This window comes from Zea mays, chromosome 1 (genome assembly GCF_902167145.1).
Source record: "Zea mays cultivar B73 chromosome 1, Zm-B73-REFERENCE-NAM-5.0, whole genome shotgun sequence".
NCBI lineage: Eukaryota > Viridiplantae > Streptophyta > Magnoliopsida > Poales > Poaceae > Zea > Zea mays.
This window is the reverse complement of record NC_050096.1, coordinates 248,977,690-248,997,614: the sequence shown is the minus strand read 5'-3', so window position 1 is coordinate 248,997,614 and position 19,925 is coordinate 248,977,690. Positions and strand designations below refer to the sequence as shown.

At 42.4% G+C, this 19,925-nt stretch overlaps 1 protein-coding gene across 1 annotated transcript; it reads right to left on the bottom strand.

Moving 5' to 3' along the window:
- Positions 1 to 265: 265 nt before the first annotated feature.
- LOC103643590 (uncharacterized) lies at positions 266 to 1,191 on the bottom strand. Its single transcript, XM_020547261.3, has 4 exons — positions 1,110 to 1,191; positions 977 to 1,021; positions 636 to 890; positions 266 to 557 (listed from the first exon to the last, which is right to left on the bottom strand). The coding sequence occupies exons 1-4, from the start codon at positions 1,110 to 1,112 to the stop codon at positions 489 to 491; spliced, it is 372 nt and encodes a 123-aa protein (XP_020402850.1). The 5' UTR covers positions 1,113 to 1,191; the 3' UTR covers positions 266 to 488.
- Positions 1,192 to 19,925: the final 18,734 nt, after the last annotated feature.

Sequence of the window (19,925 nt, the reverse complement as noted above, 5' to 3'; positions counted from 1 at the left end):
TAATGCCAAAACGCGTGTTAACAAAAGTAGAAACAATAATATAGCCACGTTTGTATTGTGTGCCTACGCATATCAATACGTTATATAGTAACGTCAAAGTGTGTATTAAGACCTGTAGAAACGATTCTGTACATACATCTATATTTGTTTGTAATAATATAGACACGTTATACTGTAACACTTTATTACGTGCCAAAAAAAGATGTTTTCATTTATACATTTATATATATAAATGTGCATCGAGATGAATGTTAAAAAAATCAAATTATAAACCCTCAATAATATTGCTTTTGGCCTTGGCAAAATATCAAGAAGCTAACTAACTCGATAGCAAACATGTTCAGTAACTGCCAATTGTGTTCACAAAGAAGCAAAGCCAAAGTGGCAATATCATACAAATATCACTTAAAAATTTTAGTAACTACTAGAATCTAACTGATTCACTTTGCAATTATACTAGGCTTCCCATCTAGCTTTGTCCACGCCATCTAGCTTTGTCCACGTGCTGCAGGTACCAACTTGTTGCGGGTACAAGATGAGCTTCTAGCTTGCTTCACCTATGAAACATGTGTTAGATCAATAACTCAAGTTGTTATGGGGACACATGTACTATTTCAAATAAAAAAGAAACTTACATGTGTAATTGGCCAAGGAATAACATAGCCAATAGCATCAATTAGTGTACGAATCTGATTAGATGGTCTAGGTACCTCCTCATATATAATATTGCCAAGTTCAATATTTTCAAGGCCTTCAACAAGAACTCCACAATATTCTGGTCCAAGCTTTGCTCCTAATATTTCTCTTTGGCTATCTGTAGTCACTAACTTCCCTTTGGCCACAACTCTGCCTTTGTTTATCAGTGAAATAAGGTAGACTTGCTTTTGTCTCTACAAATTACAAAACATGAACATATGATCTTTTGGTAAAAACAACGTCATAATTGGAAAGAAATAAGGCAAATAAAACCACATACTGATTCTGATATGCCCATGCTGGCAGCTTGAACCCTTCGAGTTCTCTATAATAAACATCAAATCATAGCATCACTTAATCAAATTATGCTTTATATTTTAATTGAAACAATAATACAATTAGCTTAGACATACCATGTTGTGCAATATAGGATCACTTGGCAAATCTTTGACTACATTGCCATCAAGTTGTGCCTCCTACAGGTATAGTTTCACTCAATTATTATAGAAAAAGAAAATTATAAATATTAGATTTTAACAGGGAATGTAGACGAATAGGAACCAATTACTGAACCCTAGAGTTGCAAAAGAAAGCTAATCCTTCCAAAAGCTAGCAGACCAGTTCTGAACATCTTATAACAGTAGAGTTGCTTTAGGATTCTAGATGATTCAGCACACGTTAGTATATATGAGAATTCAGCATCTAACTTGAAAATAGTTCTAACTTTACAGGCACTACATGGAGCCCTTAATTAATGTATCACATATTCTACCTGCGGATTGCCTTTTGTAGGCTAGCCTTTGTGTAAGGGGAAAGGAAATGCTCTACAAGTACTGTGAAAAATGGGGTTGTTGAGAGGAGGAACCAGTCTGTGGTTGAAATGGCCAGGTGCCTGCTGAAATCGATGAGAGTTCCATCAATATTTTGGGGTGAGGCAGTGAGAACTGCAGTGTATATCCTCAACAGATCACCCACAAAAGCTCTGAACAAAAAGACTCCCTATGAAGCTTGGCATGGAAAAAAGCCCAAAGTGAGTCACCTGAGAATCTTTGGTTGTGTAGCACATGTGAAGCGTGTTGGTCCTGGAATAAATAAGCTTGCTGACAGATCCAGCAAAATGGTATTTATTGGATGAGGAGAAAAGAAAATTACATCCCTCAATTAATCTAACACCTTCCTCCATTCAGAATTTGATGGATCAACACTTTCCTGACTGGTTGGAGCAAAAGGTATGTACATCTAAAATTATTGCAAATTTGGCATAGAACTAATAAAAGAAATGTACGTGAGCGTTTTTCCTTATATACAGGTTATATTAGGCGATGGAACAGGGATCACGACAAAGGTCCGAGCTTTGGCTGCAAAACCAAACAGATATGGAGTGACATACAATGGTTACATTATTAATGGTTTGAGGTTCCACACTTTGAGTCGTGAGGCTGCACGGTTGACACAAAACAGTGGTGTGGTCAACATTGCTGATGATGGGGTTAATTATTTTGGCAGATTATTAGATATAGTTGAATTGTCATATGCAAACTACAAGGTAGTGCTTTTCAAGTGTGAATGGTATGATGTTCATCATAAAGCTGGGTTGCGACGAGATGAGTTCGGATACAGTCATGTGAATTTTTCTCGGAAAATACACACTGGTGATAAACTAGATGATGATCCTTTTGTATTTTCATCACAAATTCAGCAAGTCTTTTATGTCCAAAACCCAAAAGCTGAACCATGGAACACTGTGGTGAGAGTTAGCCCAAGAGATAATTTTGACATGGGTGTATAACTCGATGAAGAAAGTTAGACAAGGCTTAGGTTTTCTGGTCATCTAATGCTATAAAAGAATATTGTGGGTTTTTTACTTGCACTGTGAATCAGAATGAACTAATATGTGTTACTTTAGATAGGAGGTGCCAACTTGTTGGGTTAATGTTGTTTAGTGTACAAATTTTTCTATTTGATTAAATACTACGTACAATCCATGAGACTTGTAACATGGCTTATTTAATTATTCTTAGCTTTGATGTTTTCTGGTTATGAGTGTGCCCAAATCAGGCGCTTTTTCTATTTATTATTATCGAGTGAGTGACCATACTTTTTCCCATTTCAAGTGGGCATGACCATATTTTTTTTCTAATTTTTTTTATTATTATTATTATTATTATTATGCCTTTATTAGACCTATACAACATACACTAGCTAAACACAATTAATGTTAACATTATATTGTTTTAGCCTCCTATAATATATGTCACGTTAGCTCTAGTGGAAGATATACCACACAACAACTATGGTGACTAATATACCTCGGTCGTAGGTTACATGTTTTAAATTTTACACCAAAAACATCTCTACATGGTTAAGGATAAATTGCTAATACACATTAAAACGTGTCTTCAAGTAGTAACGGTTAAAAGCGTATCTAATTTCATATCAACTAGAGATATTTCGTTATCACATAAAAAACATCTCTATGTGGCTAATAACGGTTATTCGATGCGCTTTATGACGTATCTTCATGTTAGTCACGTATTGAAAGCATGTCTAACTATGCCATTTTTATACGTTTTAATTGCATATAAAAAAGCGTCTTAAGGTTCCTATAGACGATTTTAATACGTGTTTTGCAACGTGTCTATAGGTTACTGACGATTGAAAGCGTGTCTAATTTCGTGTCATTCTAATACGATTTTAATAGCGTGTTAAAAATTGTGTTTAGGTATCTCTTCACGTTGAAAGCGTGTCAAATACCGTAACATTTTGATGCGTTCTTAAAATTGTTTCAAATAACGTCTTTATGTACCGCCGTAGAGACGCTTTTGTGTGCGCTACAACTAAAACGTACATACAAGGGGGGTTTTCTAGTAGTGTGAGCTGAGATAAGAAGAGATTGCCTTGACCTTTGTGGTCGGCTTTTGGAGGATTAGGGTTGAAAAAGACCCGGCCCTTTGTGGGCTCCTCAAAGGGGAGTAGGACACCTTTGTGGTGTGGCCGAACCTCGGATTAAATCTCGTGTCTTGTGTTCTTGCTTGTCTTTAACTTAAGATATTTTTACTTGCAAGATTGACATATAGGTTTTTCCGTAGAGTATATCTAGAAGTGAAATAGCCTTTACATATTCATCTTCCAATTCTAACTTAGTTATACCTTACTTCTTAAAAGGACTTGCGAAATACTTTTTCGAGTAGATTATAGTCTAAAGTTTATAAAACAGTTGGATTGGTTCAGAGTGGTTCAACTTGCGCACGTAGCTGTTGAACCGGCCTGCACCAGTTGAACTGTGTATTTAACAATCTTTCAAAGTTTGTTGTGAAAATTTTCAGATTAGCCTATTCACCCCCTCTAGGCTACTTTCAATTTCTTAAAGAAAACACACAGGCTCAGCAATGATAAGCACAAACAAATAAAATGTTTTGAATATGGGAAAGTAGTGTTTTCAAAAGCAGGGACTACTTAGATTTGAGGGCGAAGCATAATAACACTACTACTAGGCAACTGAACTAAGAACCACACTGAATGTGATTTATGAGCACTAACGTTAAAGCATCATACATGCACACAAAAGGGGAGCAAACATCAAGCACAAATTATTTTGAAATGCCCTAGGGGGCCACATGATTAGGGTTTCATAACACGAGGCTACACGGTTACATCTCATACATGCTGGGCTCTGGCCAAAGTGAAGAAAAATTTCACTGCCCAATGCATGGAGAGGACTAGGCATAACTAACTTTGGATCCGACAGCTACTATTCTAGCGAGGCTGGTGCACAACTTCAATCTGAGACATCTCCTAGATGGGTTAAGAGGGAGCTGATATTGATGACTTCTTCTAGCGGCAATTGAGATGGCAGGACGGGGTCGAACTCTACTCCAAGCGGGATTGGCTCTTGTAGGTCTAGGGTAACTGAAAGGGAAATGTGCCCTTGGGCCATTTCTAAGTATTTTGGTGATTTAGTGTCCAACACAAGTGCTTAAGTGATAAACTATGTCAAAAGATGGATAAGGTGCAAACAGTGGCGGAGGACGCCAGAAAATTTAGGTATTGCTAACACAATGAAGACTAAAAATTTATGACACAGTTTAAAATAATTTGTAGCTACAAAATAAGCCTTTCTAACATCATCTATAATATTAGGAGCAAAAGAATCGATTGGAATACGAAGTCTCAGATCAGAAATAATGTGATCCGGGTTGAACTGATTTATACCTTCTATTTAACCATTAACATTTTTACCATTGGCATCTTCACTATTATTCTCTTAAACTCCAACTTGTATTCCGGATTCATTGCAAACACCACTAGCGCGAGTGATTGGTCTACTTCCACTAGAAGCTTGACTGAAATAGCTCTTTAAACCTGTCATTTTACGAAGCATATAACATGTATTAGATAATTAGAAGGCTATCAACAGAACAGCCAACAGGAAGTGTTCACATAATATAGAGATATATTTTTTTGGCCATATTCTTTGCTTTGTTTTTTGTTTATATCCAAGACTGCTATTTAGAAATTGGAAAATCTGAACATTGAAAAATCTAATAGAATAGACACACATAATTAAATACTTACGCGTATAATCAAATAAATACTCAAGCGCTACCTTTTAGGCCATAGGATGGGACAAGCAGACAAGCACTCAAACTCAAGCAGTACGTAGTCAAGCAACTAATGAAGTAATGAACTAATTACTAAAGCAAACACAGTAAGCAAGCAGGAAGTGGCCCGGGACAAATAGCCACAGGCCACAGCCTGGAGCCGGCCGCCGCGCGGGACACCGGACAGGCGGACAAATGGACAAGCAGGCAGACAGCAGCCGAGCAGGCCGGCTGGCCGGGCGCCCGGGCGAGCAGCGGAATGCCGGAGCGGCCGAGCGGGACTGCCGTCTACCGAGCAGGCGACTAAGCCGAGCAGAGCGCCGCCGGAGATGAGGAGCAGGCGAGCAGCTGAGCAGGCTGTCTGCGTCTACCGAGCGGTCGGCGGCCAGCGGCCGTGCGGGTGTGGGACGCGCCTGCGGCCGTGCGGGTGCGGCTCAGCGGGCAACGGCTGTGCCTGCGCGGGACACGGAGAACCCTAATCTAATCTTTTAGTGGGCCAGCGCAAGGTATTGCCCAGGCAATACTGAGCCATACTGGGCCCTCCGCCCCTGGGTGCAAATCAATACAAAGGTATGATTCTAGACTTAGTACATTGGTTTTTGTGTACTAACATGCTTGTCTAAGTGTTAGAATCAGAGAAAATGCAATTGAAAAAGAGTGGCTCGAAGCAGCCAAGAGTCTGCTCAGTTTGGGTGCACCGGACTATCCGGTGGTGCACCGGACAGTGTCCGGTGCGCCAGGCTGGCTCTGGCGAACTGGCTACTCTCGGGACTTCGACGGCGGCGTACGGCTATAAATCACCAGACTGTCCGGTGGTGCACCGGACTGTCCGGTGAGCCAACAGTCGGCCGCGGAGTCCGCGTGCGACACGTGGCAAGCGCCAACGGTCGGATGGGGCACCGGACTGTCCGGTGTGCACCGGACAGTGTCCGGTGCGCCAACGGCTCTAAGACTGCAACGGTCGGCTTCGCAAAATAAGGAAAGAGATCCGCACCGGACAGTGTCCGGTGGTGCACCGGACTGTCCGGTGCGCCAGGCGACAGAAGGCAAGAATTGCCTTCCTGGAATGCTCTCAACGGCTCCTAGCTGCCTTGGGGCTATAAAAGGGACCCCTAGGCGCATGGAGGAAGACACCAAGCATTCTCAAAGCATTCCTAAGCACCAAGACATCGATTCCGCGCATTTGACTCTTTGTGATAGCAATTAGAGCTCTATTTGAGTTGTGAACTCGTCGAGTTGTGTTGTGAGCTCTTGTTGTGACTTGTGTGCGTGTTATCGCTCTGATTTTGTGTCTTGTGTGAGTTGCTCATCCCTCCCCTTACTCCGTGCTTCTTTGTGAACATCAAAGTGTAAGGGCGAGAGGCTCCAAGTTGTGGAGATTCCTCGCAAACGGGACATAGTAAAGTGAAAGCAAAATACCGTGGTATTCAAGTGGGTCTTTGGACCGCTTGAAAGGGGTTGATTGCAACCCTCGTCCGTTGGGACGCCACAACATGGAGTAGGCAAGTGTTGGACTTGGCCGAACCACGGGATAAACCACTGTGTCATCTCTGTGTTGATCTCTTTGTGGCTATCGTGTTGTGCATGTTCTCCTCTCCAGCCACTTGGCTTAATTGTGCTAACCTCTAATCAAGTTTTTGTGGCATTAAGTTTCAAGTTTACAGGATCATCTATTCACCCCCCTCTAGGTGCTCTCAATTGGTATCAGAGCCGTTCTCTTCAAGAAAGGGACTAATCGCCCAAAGAGATGGATCCTAAGGGCAAGGAGATTGTGATCAATGATAAGGAGAAGGAGTCCTTCGTCAACGAGCCAAAAGATGACAAACCTACCGACTCGGGCTCGGGCCACAAACGAAAAGATGGAAAGAAGAAGAAGACGAGGCGCATCAAGGAGATCGTCTACTACGACGACAGCGACGAGTCATCTTCTTCCCAAAAGGATGACGAAAACGACTACGAGAAAAAGAAGACGGTTAACTCAAACTTCTCTTTCGATTATTCTCGTATTCCGCATAGTTCAAATGCACATTTGCTTTCCATTCCCTCTTGGCAAGCCTCCACACTTTGATGGGGAGGACTACGGATTTTGGAGTCACAAAATGCGTAGTCACTTGTTCTCACTCGATCCTAGTATATGGGAGATTGTAGAGAGTGGAATGAAATTTGATAGCTCGGATAGTCCTTTGTTTATCAATGAACAGATTCACAAAAATGCACAAGCTACTACTGTGTTGTTAGCCTCATTGTGCAGGGACGAGTACCATAAGGTGAGCGGCTTGGACAATGCCAAGCAGATCTGGGACACCCTCAAGATCTCACATGAGGGGAACGACATCACCATGCTCACCAAGATGGAGTTGGTGGAAGGCGAACTTGGGAGATTCGCGATGATAAGAGGGGAGGAGCCAACCCAGACGTACAACAGGCTCAAGACCCTCGTCAACAAGATAAGGAGCTATGGAAGCACGTGATGGACGGACCACGATGTCGTCCGCCTAATGCTAAGATCCTTTACTGTCCTTGATCCACATCTTGTCAACAATATTCGTGAGAATCCTAGGTACACGAAGATGACGCCCGAGGAGATCCTTGGAAAGTTCGTAAGCGGGCGGATGATGATCAAGGAGGCTAGATACGTCGACGATGCATTAAATGGTCTAATCCAAGAGCCTCAAACTATTGCTCTCAAAGCAACAAGGAGCAAGGAGGCGCTACCTAGCAAGGTGGCACAAGTTGAGGCGGCCGGGCTTAATGATGAAGAGATGGCCCTCATCATAAAGAGATTCAAGACGACGCTAAAAGGTCGCAAGGAGCACCCCAACAAGAACAAGACGAAGGGGAAGTGCTCCTGCTTCAAATGTGGTAAGATTGGTCATTTTATAGCTAATTGTCCCTATAATGATAGTGACTAGGAAAAGAAGAGTGGAAAGTGGGAGAAGAAGAAGAACTACAAGAAGGCAAAGGGCGAGGCACATCTTGGAAAGGAGTGGGACTCGGATTGCTCCTCGTCCGACTCCGACAACGAAGGACTCGCCGCCACTGCCTTCAACAAGTCATTCCTCTTCCCCAACGAGCATCACACTTGCCTCATGGCAAGGGAGAATAAGGTAAGCGCTCGTAATATTAGTACTTATGCTTCTTCAAGTGAGGATGAGTCTAGTGATGATGATGAAATAGATTATTCATGTTTATTCAAGGGCCTAGATAGAACCAAAGTTGATAAAATTAATGAATTAATTGATGCCTTGAATGATAAGAATAGGTTATTGGAAAAGCAAGAGGACCTTTTGTATGAAGAGCATGATAAATTTGTTAGTGCTCAAAATTCTCTTGCTCTAGAAGTTAAAAGGAATGAAATGCTTTCTTGTGAACTATCTACTTGTTATGAAACCATTTCTACTCTAAAAGGTGTTAATGATGATTTAAATGCTAAACTAGAAGTAGCAAATAAATCTAACTCTTGTGTAGAACATGTTATGATTTGCAATAGGTGCAAAGATTTTAATGTTGACGCTTGTAGTGAACACCTAGTTTGCGTTTCTAAATTAAATGATGAAGTGGCTAGTCTTAATGCCCAACTTAAGACTAGCAAGAGTGAATTTGACAAGCTAAAATTTGCAAGAGATGCCTACACGATTGGTAGACACCCCTCAATTAAGGATGGTCTTGGCTTCAAGAGGGAAGTCAAGAACTTGACAAGCCATAAGGCTTCCATCTCTGCCAAGGAGAAAGGGAAGGCCCCTATGGCTAGAAGTGCCCAAAAGAACCATGCCTTCATGTATCATGATAGGAGATATTCTAGAAATGGTTATAAAAGTTATGATGTTTTTGATTCTCATGCCATGGCTGCTTCTAGTTCTTCTATTATGCATGATAGAAAATCGGCTAGGAGAAATATTAATCACATGCCAAAAAAATGGTATTCATGTTTCTAGGAAAATAATAAATGAACCTTCTACAATTTATCATGCTTGCAATGCTTCATTTGCGATTTATAGAAAGGATAGGAAGGTGATTGCTATGAAACTAGGGCAAAATGCAAGGGAGATAAAACTTGCATTTGGGTCCCTAAGGATATTGTCACTAACCTTGCAGGACCCAACAAGAGTTGGGTACCTAAGACCCAAGCCTAAATTTGTCTTGCAGGTTTATGCATCCGGAGGATCAAGCTGGATTATCGACAGCGGATGCACAAACCACATGACGGGGGAGAAGAAGATGTTCACACCCTACGTCAAGAATAAAGATTCCCAAGATTCAATAATATTCGATGATGGGAATCAATGCAAGGTTAAAGGCTTAGGCAAGATTGCAATCTCAAATGAGCACTCTATTTCTAATGTATTCTTAGTTGAGTCGCTTGGATATAATTTATTATCCGTAAGTCAATTATGTAATATGGGGTATAATTGTCTATTCACAAATGTAGATGTGTCTGTCTTTAGGAGAAGTAATGGTTCATTAGCTTTTAAGGGTGTATTAGACGACAAACTCTATTTAGTTGATTTTGCAAAAGAGGAGGCCGGTCTAGATGCATGCTTAATTGCTAAGACTAGCATGGGCTGGATGTGGCATCGCCGCTTAGCACATGTGGGGATGAAGAATCTTCACAAGCTTCTAAAGGGAGAACACGTGATAGGTCTAACTAATGTTACTTTCGAAAAAGATAGACCTTGTGCAGCTTGTCAAGCAGGGAAACAGGTGGGAAACTCTCATCATGCCAAAAATGTGATGACAACATCAAGACCCATGGAGTTACTTCATATGGACCTCTTCGGACCCGTCACCTATCTAAGTATAGGAGGAAGTAAGTATGGTCTTGTTATAGTTGATGATTTTTCCCGCTTCACTTGGGTATTCTTTGCGCAGGATAAGTCTGAAACCCAAGGGACCCTCAAGCGCTTCCTAAGGAGAGCCCAAAACGAGTTTGAGCTCAAGGTGAAGAAGATAAGGAGCGACAATGGGTCCGAATTCAAGAACCTTCAAGTGGAGGAGTATCTTGAGGAGGAAGGAATCAAGCACGAGTTCTCCGCTCCCTACACACCACAGCAAAATGGTGTGGTAGAAAGGAAGAACAGGACACTTATAGACATGGCGAGGACGATGCTTGGAGAGTTCAAGACCCCTGAGTGCTTTTGGTCGGAAGCCATGAACACGGCTTGCCACGCCATCAACTGGGTCTACCTTCATCGACTCCTAAAGAAGACTTCTTATGAGCTACTAACCGGTAACAAACCCAATGTTTCGTATTTCCGAGTTTTTGGGAGTAAATGCTACATTCTAGTAAAGAAGGGTAGGAATTCCAAATTTGCTCCCAAAGCCATAGAAGGGTTTTTTTAGGTTATGACTCAAATACAAAGGCGTATAGGGTCTTCAACAAATCATCGGGTTTGGTTGAAGTCTCTAGCGACGTTGTATTTGATGAGACTAATGGCTCTCCAAGAGAGCAAGTTATTGATCTTGATGATGTAGATGAAGAAGATGTTCTGACGGCCGCAATGCGCACCATGGAAATTGGAGATGTGAGGCCACTGGAACAAAAGGAGCAAGATCAACCTTCTTCCTCAACAATGGTGCATCCCCCAACTCAAGAAGATGAACAAGTTTATCAAGAGGAGGCGTATGATCAAGGGGGAGCACAAGATGATCATTTAATGGAGGAAGAAGCACAACCGGCACCTCCAACCCAAGTTCGAGCGACGATTCAAAGGAATCATCCCGTCGACCAAATATTGGGTGACATAAGCAAGGGAGTAACTACTCATTCTAGATTAGTTAATTTTTGTGAGCATTACTCTTTTGTCTCTTCTATTGAGCCTTTCAGGGTAGAAGAGGCCTTGCTAGATCCGGACTAGGTGTTGGCCATGCAAGAGGAGCTCAATAACTTCAAGAGAAATGAAGTTTGGACACTGGTGCCTCGTCCCAAGCAAAATGTTGTGGGAACCAAGTGGGTGTTCCGCAACAAACAAGACGAGCACGGGGTAGTGACAAGGAACAAGGCTCGACTTGTGGCAAAAGGCTATGCCCAAGTCGCAGGTTTGGACTTTGAGGAGACTTTTGCTCCTGTGGCTAGGCTAGAATCTATTCGTATATTGCTAGCATATGCCGCTCACCATTCTTTCAGGTTGTTCCAAATGGATGTGAAGAACGCTTTCCTCAACGGGCCAATCAAGGAGGAGGTGTACGTGGAGCAACCCCCTGGCTTTGAGGATGAACGGTACCCCGACCACGTGTGTAAGCTCTCTAAGGCGCTCTATGGACTTAAGCAAGCCCCAAGAGCATGGTATGAATGCCTTAGAGACTTTTTAATTGCTAATGCTTTCAAGGTTGGGAAAGCCGATCCAACTCTTTTTACTAAGACTTGTGATGGTGATCTTTTTGTGTGCCAAATTTATGTCGATGACATAATATTTGGTTCTACTAACCAAAAGTCTTGTGAAGAGTTTAGCAGGGTGATGACTCAAAAGTTTGAGATGTCGATGATGGGCGAGTTAAGCTATTTCCTTGGGTTCCAAGTGAAGCAACTCAAGGATGGGACCTTCATCTCCCAAACGAAGTACACGCAAGACTTGATCAAGCGGTTTGGGATGAAGGACGCCAAGCCTGCAAAGACTCCAATGGGAACCGACGGACACACCGACCTCAACAAAGGAGGTAAGTCCGTTGATCAAAAGGCATACCGGTCTATGATAGGGTCTTTACTTTATTTATGTGCTAGTAGACCGGATATTATGCTTAGTGTATGCATGTGTGCTAGATTTCAATCCGATCCAAGGGAGTGTCACTTAGTGGCCGTGAAGCGAATTCTTAGATATTTAGTCGCTACGCCTTGCTTCAGGATCTGGTATCCAAAGGGGTCTACCTTTGACTTGATTGGATATTCAGACTCCGACTATGCTGGATGTAAGGTCGATAGGAAGAGTACATCGGGGACGTGCCAATTCTTAGGAAGGTCCCTGGTGTCATGGAGTTCTAAGAAACAAACCTCCGTTGCCCTATCCACCGCTGAGGCCGAGTATGTTGCCGCAGGACAGTGTTGCGCGCAACTACTTTGGATGAGGCAAACCCTCAGGGACTTTGGCTACAATCTGAGCAAAGTCCCACTCCTATGTGATAATGAGAGTGCTATCCGCATAGCGGATAATCCTGTTGAACACAGCCGCACAAAGCACATAGACATCCGACATCACTTTTTGAGAGACCACCAGCAAAAGGGGGATATCGAAGTGTTCCATGTTAGCATCGAGAACCAGCTAGCCGATATCTTTACCAAACCTCTAGATGAGAAGACCTTTTGCAGGCTGCGTAGTGAGCTAAATGTCTTAGATTCGCGGAACTTGGATTGATTTATAACATACATGTGTCTTATGCTTTGATCATGTTCCCTCATGCATATTGTTGTTTATGGTGCCCAAGTTGTACTCATGATCCCCAGACCTCACTAGTCCATTTGCAAGTGATGCACTTATTTAGGGGGAGGCATGCTACAACTTGACCCTTTGAGACTAACTGTGTGCTTGAGTTTACTTGATTTAGTCTCCAAGATGGATTAAAAGGGAAAGGTGGACTTGGACCATGAAAGACTTCCACTGCACTCCGATGAAAGAGTAACTAATTCCAAGTTCATCTTTGCACTCTTATTGCCTTTTTACTCTTAGTTGAAGATTTTGGTGAGGCAATGGGGTTAAAGGGGCCAAGATTGATCCCGTTTTGGTGCTTGATGCCAAAGGGGGAGAAAATAAGGCCAAAGCAAGAAATGGATCAGCTACCACTTGAGAATTTTGAAAAAGTAGAGTTAGAGTTTTTGTTTGTCAAAATACTCTCGTTTGTCTCTTATTGTCAAAAGTTGTATCTCATTGTCAAAAGTTGGTCTCTTGTGGGGAGAATCGTTGATTTTGGGAAAAAGGGGGAGTTTTTGAAATCTTTGATCAATTTCTCTTGGAACAACTCTTGTTATGTCTAAACAAATATGTTTGACTTAGAGATAGGGAGTTGAGGTTGATTTGCAAAAACAAACTAAGTGGTGGCAAAGAATGATCCATATATGCCAAATTTGATTCAAAACAAATTTGTGTTCTTATTTGAATTAATGTTGCACTTCTTTTAGTTGCTTTATGTTGTGTTGGCATAAATCACCAAAAAGGGGGAGATTGAAAGGGAAATGTGCCCTTGGGCCATTTCTAAGTATTTTGGTGATTTAGTGTCCAACACAAGTGCTTAAGTGATAAACTATGTCAAAAGATGGATAAGGTGCAAATCAATACAAAGGTATGATTCTAGACTTAGTACATTGGTTTTTGTGTACTAACATGCTTGTCTAAGTGTTAGAATCAGAGAAAATGCAATTGAAAAAGAGTGGCTCGAAGCAGCCAAGAGTCTGCTTAGTCTGGGTGCACCGGACTGTCCGGTGGTGCACCGGACAGTGTCCGTTGCGCCAGGCTGGCTCTGGTGAACTGGCTACTCTCGGGACTTCGACGACGGCGTACGGCTATAAATCACCGGACTGTCCGGTGAGCCAACAGTCGGCCGGGCCAACGGTCGGCCGCGGAGTCCGCGTGCGACACGTGGCAAGCGCTAACGGTCGGATGGGGCACCGGACTGTCCGGTGTGCACCAGACAGTGTCCGGTGCGCCAACGGCTCCAAGACTGCAACGGTCGGCTTCGCAAAATAAGGAAAGAGATCCGCACCGGACAGTGTCCGGTGGTGCACCATACTGTCCGGTGCGCCAGGCGACAGAAGGCAAGAATTGCCTTCCTGGAATGCTCTCAACGGCTCCTAGCTGCCTTGGGGCTATAAAAGGGACCCCTAGGCGCATGGAGGAAGACACCAAGCATTCTCAAAGCATTCCTAAGCACCAAGACATCGATTCCGTGCATTTGACTCTTTGTGATAGCAATTAGAGCTCTATTTGAGTAGTGAACTCGTCGAGTTGTGTTGTGAGCTCTTGTTGTGACTTGTGTGCGTGTTGTCGCTCTGATTTTGTGTCTTGTGTGAGTTGCTCATCCCTCCCCTTACTCCGTGCTTCTTTGTGAACATCAACGTGTAATGGCGAGAGGCTCCAAGTTATGGAGATTCCTCGCAAACGGGACATAGTAAAGTGAAAGCAAAATACCGTGGTATTCAAGTGGGTCTTTGGACCGCTTGAAAGGGGTTGATTGCAACCCTCGTCCGTTGGGACGCCACAACGTGGAGTAGGCAAGTGTTGGACTTGGCCGAACCACGAGATAAACCACTGTGTCATCTCTGTGTTGATCTCTTTGTGGCTATCGTGTTGTGCAAGTTCTCCTCTCCAGCCACTTGGCTTAATTGTGCTAACCTCTAATCAAGTTTTTGTGGCATTAAGTTTCAAGTTTACAGGATCACCTATTCACCCCCCTCTAGGTGCTTTCAGTAACCTCAGAGGGTGGTGGTGCCGGTGGGGTGCTTGCAGCTTCTTCCTTGACCTCAAGGGAGGGTACTGGAATCTTCTTCAAGGTGAGGGGCTCAAACAACTCTAGCGGTGGATCTTGGGAGGATTCGGGTGCTCTTGTTTATCCATAGCCTGAGGGGAGACATGCATTCCTTCTAAGAGTTCCCAAGCTTTCTTTTCTGCTTTTATAGAGACCGAGAGGCCTTCTAGAATCTGGGGATCTTAACCTCTCATGGGTTGAACTGGGTCGGATGAGGCGTGCTCTTGGATCCACAGGGCTCTACGTTGGTTGTGGGTGACCAAGTAGGCCTCAACCAGCTTCTAGACGTGCTCGTCCTTGGCTTGCTTTAGGGCTTCAACAACAATGACTTCATGACTTTCCAAGACAGTTGCATGGGCCTGAGCTATGGTGAGATTAGTCGAACTGTGTATTTAACAATCTTTCGAAGTTTGTTGTGAAAATTTTCAGATTAGCCTATTCACCCCCCTCTAGGCTACTTTCAATTGGTATCAGAGCTTCGTACCTCATTTTACGCTTAACCGCGTGAGGAAACGATCATGTCTGCTCAAAGGGACCATGTGGATCCTCTCCTCGAGGAAATCCCCATCACATCTTCTGGTGAGGAAGTGGACCCCAAGATCCTCGACCTCGCCATGAAGATTGCCAAGAAGATGTTCCTCAAAATGAAAGAGGAAGATGCTAAGAAAAGGGCCAAAGAAGAAGAATCAAGAAGAAAGGCCGAAGAAGATAAAGGTAAGGGAAAATTTGAATACAATGATGACTTGGTAGAACTTTTGGTGTCAAAGGTGATGAGCAAGGTAAGTATCACCACCGAAGGATCATCCACCAAAAGTAAAGGTAACGAGTTCAATAAAGTTCAATTTGATTATTCTAGAAATTTTATTCCCAACTTCTCTTCCGCCCCACTTGGAAAGTTACCAACTCTTAGTGAGTTGAACTATGACGAGTGGGCCGATAAGATGAAGTCGCATCTAATCGGTGTACATCCTAGTCTTTGGGAGATTGTCAATATAGGTATGCATATGCCCGCCCAAGGAGAAGAGATGACTCCAGAAATGATGCAAGAAGTTCACTGTAATGCTCAAGCGGTGAGCATAATAAAAGGAAGTCTTTGTCCGGAAGAATACCGGAAAGTCCAATGAAGAGAAGATGCTCGTGACATTTGGAATATTCTTAAAATGTCACATGAAGGAGACCCCAAAGCTAAGAGACATAGAATTGAAGCTTTGGAGAGTGAGCTTGCTAGATATGATTGGACTAAGGGTGAGTCACTCCAATCACTCTTTGATCGATTAATGGTGTTGGTAAACAAAATAAGAGTGCTTGGAAGTGAAGATTGGAGTGACTCCAAGGTCACTAGACTATTCATGAGAGCATACAAAGAAAAAGACAAGAGTCTAGTAAGGATGATAAGAGACCGTGACGACTATGAGGAAATGACACCTCATCAATTATTTGCAAAGATTCAACAACATGAATCTGAAGAAGCCCCAATCAAGACAAGAGACTCTCATGCCTTGATCTCAAATGAACAAGACACCCCCAAGAAGAGCAAAGACCACAAGGCAAAGAAAGTGGTCGAGACATCAAGTGATGAAGATAGTTCAAGTGATGAAGACACAGCTATGTTCATAAAAACCTTTAAGAAGTTTGTAAGGAAAAACGATAAGTTTCAAAGGAAAGGAAAGAAGAGGGCATGCTATGAATGTGGCCAAACCGGTCATTTCATAGCAGATTGTCCTAACAAAAAGGAACAAGAAGCAAAGAAGGAATACAAAAAGGACAAGTTCAAAAAGGGAGGCAAGAACAAGGGATATTTCAAGAAGAAGAAATATGGTCAAGCCCATATTGGTGAAGAATGGAACTCCGATGAAGAGAGTTCTAGCTCCAAAGAAGAAGAAGCGGTGGCAAATGTTGCCATCCAATCTACTTCAAGCTCGCAACTCTTCACCAACCTCCATGACGACTCCTACACTCCAACTTGCCTCATGGCAAAAGGAGACAAGGTACATTTATTTAATGATGATGAAGAACAACTTGCAATGAAAAATAAGATGATTAAAGAATTTGGTTTAAATGGATACAATGTAATTACTAAACTAATGGAGAAGCTAGATAAAAGAAAAGCAACTCTTGATGCTCAAGAAGACTTGCTCATCCTTGAAAAGGAGAGAAACCTATAGCTTCAAGAATTGCTACTCAATAAAGATGAAATGCTAGAAGCCTTGACTAAGGAAGTATCTTTAGTCAAGATAACTATAGAGGATAAAGAAAAAGGAATGACAAATATGAAAACCTCTATAGCTAATCTTGTAAATGAAAATGATGCACTTGAATCAAGCATGTTAAGCTTGACTGTCCAAAATCAAGAACTTCAAGTGCAACTTGAAAATTGCAAGAACATCAATGTTTCATCTTTATTGATTGAATCTAAGTCTAGCTCCTCAAATAATACCATTTGCAAACATTGTGTCAAATACCATGGTTCTTGTTGTTTGACTAACCATGCAAGGAAGAAAAGCCCACAGGTTAAGGTTAAAGAAATTTTGAAGAGATGCTCTAGCAATTATGGGTTAAAGAAAGTTGAACCCAAGTACAAGTCCTTAAAGCCCAACAATGGGAGAAAGGGGCTTGGGTACAACTCACATAAGGTAAACCCTAGCATAGAGCATAAGGGGTGGAGATCCCCCAAGTTCATAGAGGGAACCGCCCTATATGATGCCTTGGGGAGGATTCATTCCTCAAATGACAAGTCAACTCAAGCAAAGGTAAACTTGAGTTACACAAAAGACAAGATGAAGGATGTGGTCTCCACAAGTGGAGAAAAGTTTAGAGCTCCCATTTCACATTCTTACCTTTGTGATTATATGTTGACTTGGGATTCAGGGAAACTGGTTGTTAAATATGTGGGTGCCTACACTAAAAGAAAAGTCATGAAAAGAAGTGTGTGGGTACCCAAGGCTATAACTAACACTGCAGGACCCAATTCAATTTGGGTACCTAAAAGTATAGCCTAAATTTGTTTTGCAGGTCTACTCCGTTGGGTCAAGCTAGGTGCTTGACAGTGGATGTACAAATCACATGACCGGGGAGAAAGACATGTTTCATTCCTTGCAACTAACCCAAGAAACACAAGAAATTGTGTTTGGGGATAGTGGCAAGAGTGAAGTGATTGGTGTTGGTAACATTCCTATCTCTGACCACCAATCACTTTCAAATGTTTTGTTAGTTGATTCATTAAGCTATAACTTGATGTCCGTTTCACAACTTTGTGGAATGGGATATAATTGCCTATTTACTGATGTTGATGTGAAGATTCTTAGAAGGGAGGATTCCTCTGTTGCTTTTACAGGTCGCTTGAAGGGCAAACTCTATCTTGTTGATTTCACAACTAGTAGAGTGACGCCTGAGACTTGTTTAGTGGCAAAATCTGACAAGGGTTGGCTTTGGCATCGCCTGTTGGCATGAGGAACTTGGCCAAACTTCAAAAGGATAATCACATTATTGGACTAACAAATGTCATGTTTGAGAAAAACAAGGTATGCAGCGCATGTCAAGCGGGGAAGCAATTCCACATCAATCAAATAACGTGGTCACAACCAAGAGGCCTTTGGAGCTTCTTCACATGGACCTCTTCGGACCTGTGGCTTACATCAGTATTGGTGGTAGTAAGTATGGCTTAGTTATTGTTGATGATTTTTCTCGCTTCACCTGGGTTTTCTTTTTGAGTGACAACGGTGAAACCCAAGAGACCTTGAAGAAATTCATGAGAAGAGCTCAAAATGAGTTTGAGCTTAAAATCAAGAAAGTGAGAAGTGACAATGGGACAGAATTCAAGAACACAGGTGTCGAAGAATTCTTAGGCGAAGAAGGAATCAAACATGAGTTCTCGGTTCCCTACACTCCACAACAAAATGGTGTTGTGGAAAGGAAGAACCGAACACTAATTGAAGCCGCTAGAACCATGTTGGATGAGTACAAGACCCCTGACAATTTTTGGGCAGAGGCGGTCAACACCGCCTGTCATGCAATCAACCACATTTATCTTCACAAGATCTACAAGAAGTCTGCCTACGAGCTTCTCAATGGTAACAAACCTAAAGTTGATTACTTTAGAGTATTTGGTTGTAAATGCTTTATTCTTAACAAGAAAGTCAAGAGCTCAAAGTTTGCTCCTAGAGTGGACGAGGGTTTCTTGCTTGGTTATGCATCAAATGCGCATGGGTATCGTGTTTTCAACAATACCACCGGTTTTGTTGAAATAGCGATAGACGTGACATTTGATGAATCTAATGGTTCACAAGGGCATGTTTCTAAAGATATTGCAGGAAATGAAATCCCACCAAATGAAGCCATCAAGAATCTTGCAATAGGTGAGGTGAAACCACAAGAAAAGGACGATGATGAAGGGAGAATTTGATGACAAATAGGGTTGTTGATGGGAGTGCTAGAGTGGTTGGTGAAAATCCTTCCATCCAAGCAAACCCATCAACCTCAAGTCATCCAATTCTTGAAGAAGAGCGTCTACCACAAGATATGCCAACCATTGTGGAAAATGAGCAAGAAGAAGCTGTTAGTGAAGAAGAAGAAGCCATTGAACAAGATGATCAAATTCAAAGACATTCTCTGGTGCCTCACCCTCGAGTGCACCAGGGCATTCAGAGAGATCATCCTGTGGACAACATCCTGGGTAGCATCAGGAGAGGGGTAACAACTCGATCTCGTTTAGCAAATTTTTGTGAATTTTACTCGTTTGTCTCCTCTCTTGAACCCCTTAAGGTAGAGGAAGCACTAAGTGACCCAGACTGGATCATTGCTATGCAAGAAGAGCTTAACAACTTCACAAGAAATGAAGTCTGGTCCTTAGTAGCAAGACCCAAGCAAAAAGTCATTAGAACTAAATGGGTCTTTCGCAACAAACAAGATGAAAATGGATTGGTTACAAGGAACAAGGCACGGCTGGTTGCTCAGGGTTTCACTCAAGTGAAAGGACTTGATTTTGGTGAAACCTATGCACTAGTAGCAAGGTTAGAGTCCATAAGAATATTAATTGCCTATGCTACTAACCATAATTTCAAATTGTATCAAATGGATGTCAAAAGTGCTTTCCTAAATGGACCACTACAAGAGTTGGTCTATGTGGAGCAACCACCGGGTTTTGAAGATCCTAAGAAGCCAAACCATGTCTACCTTCTT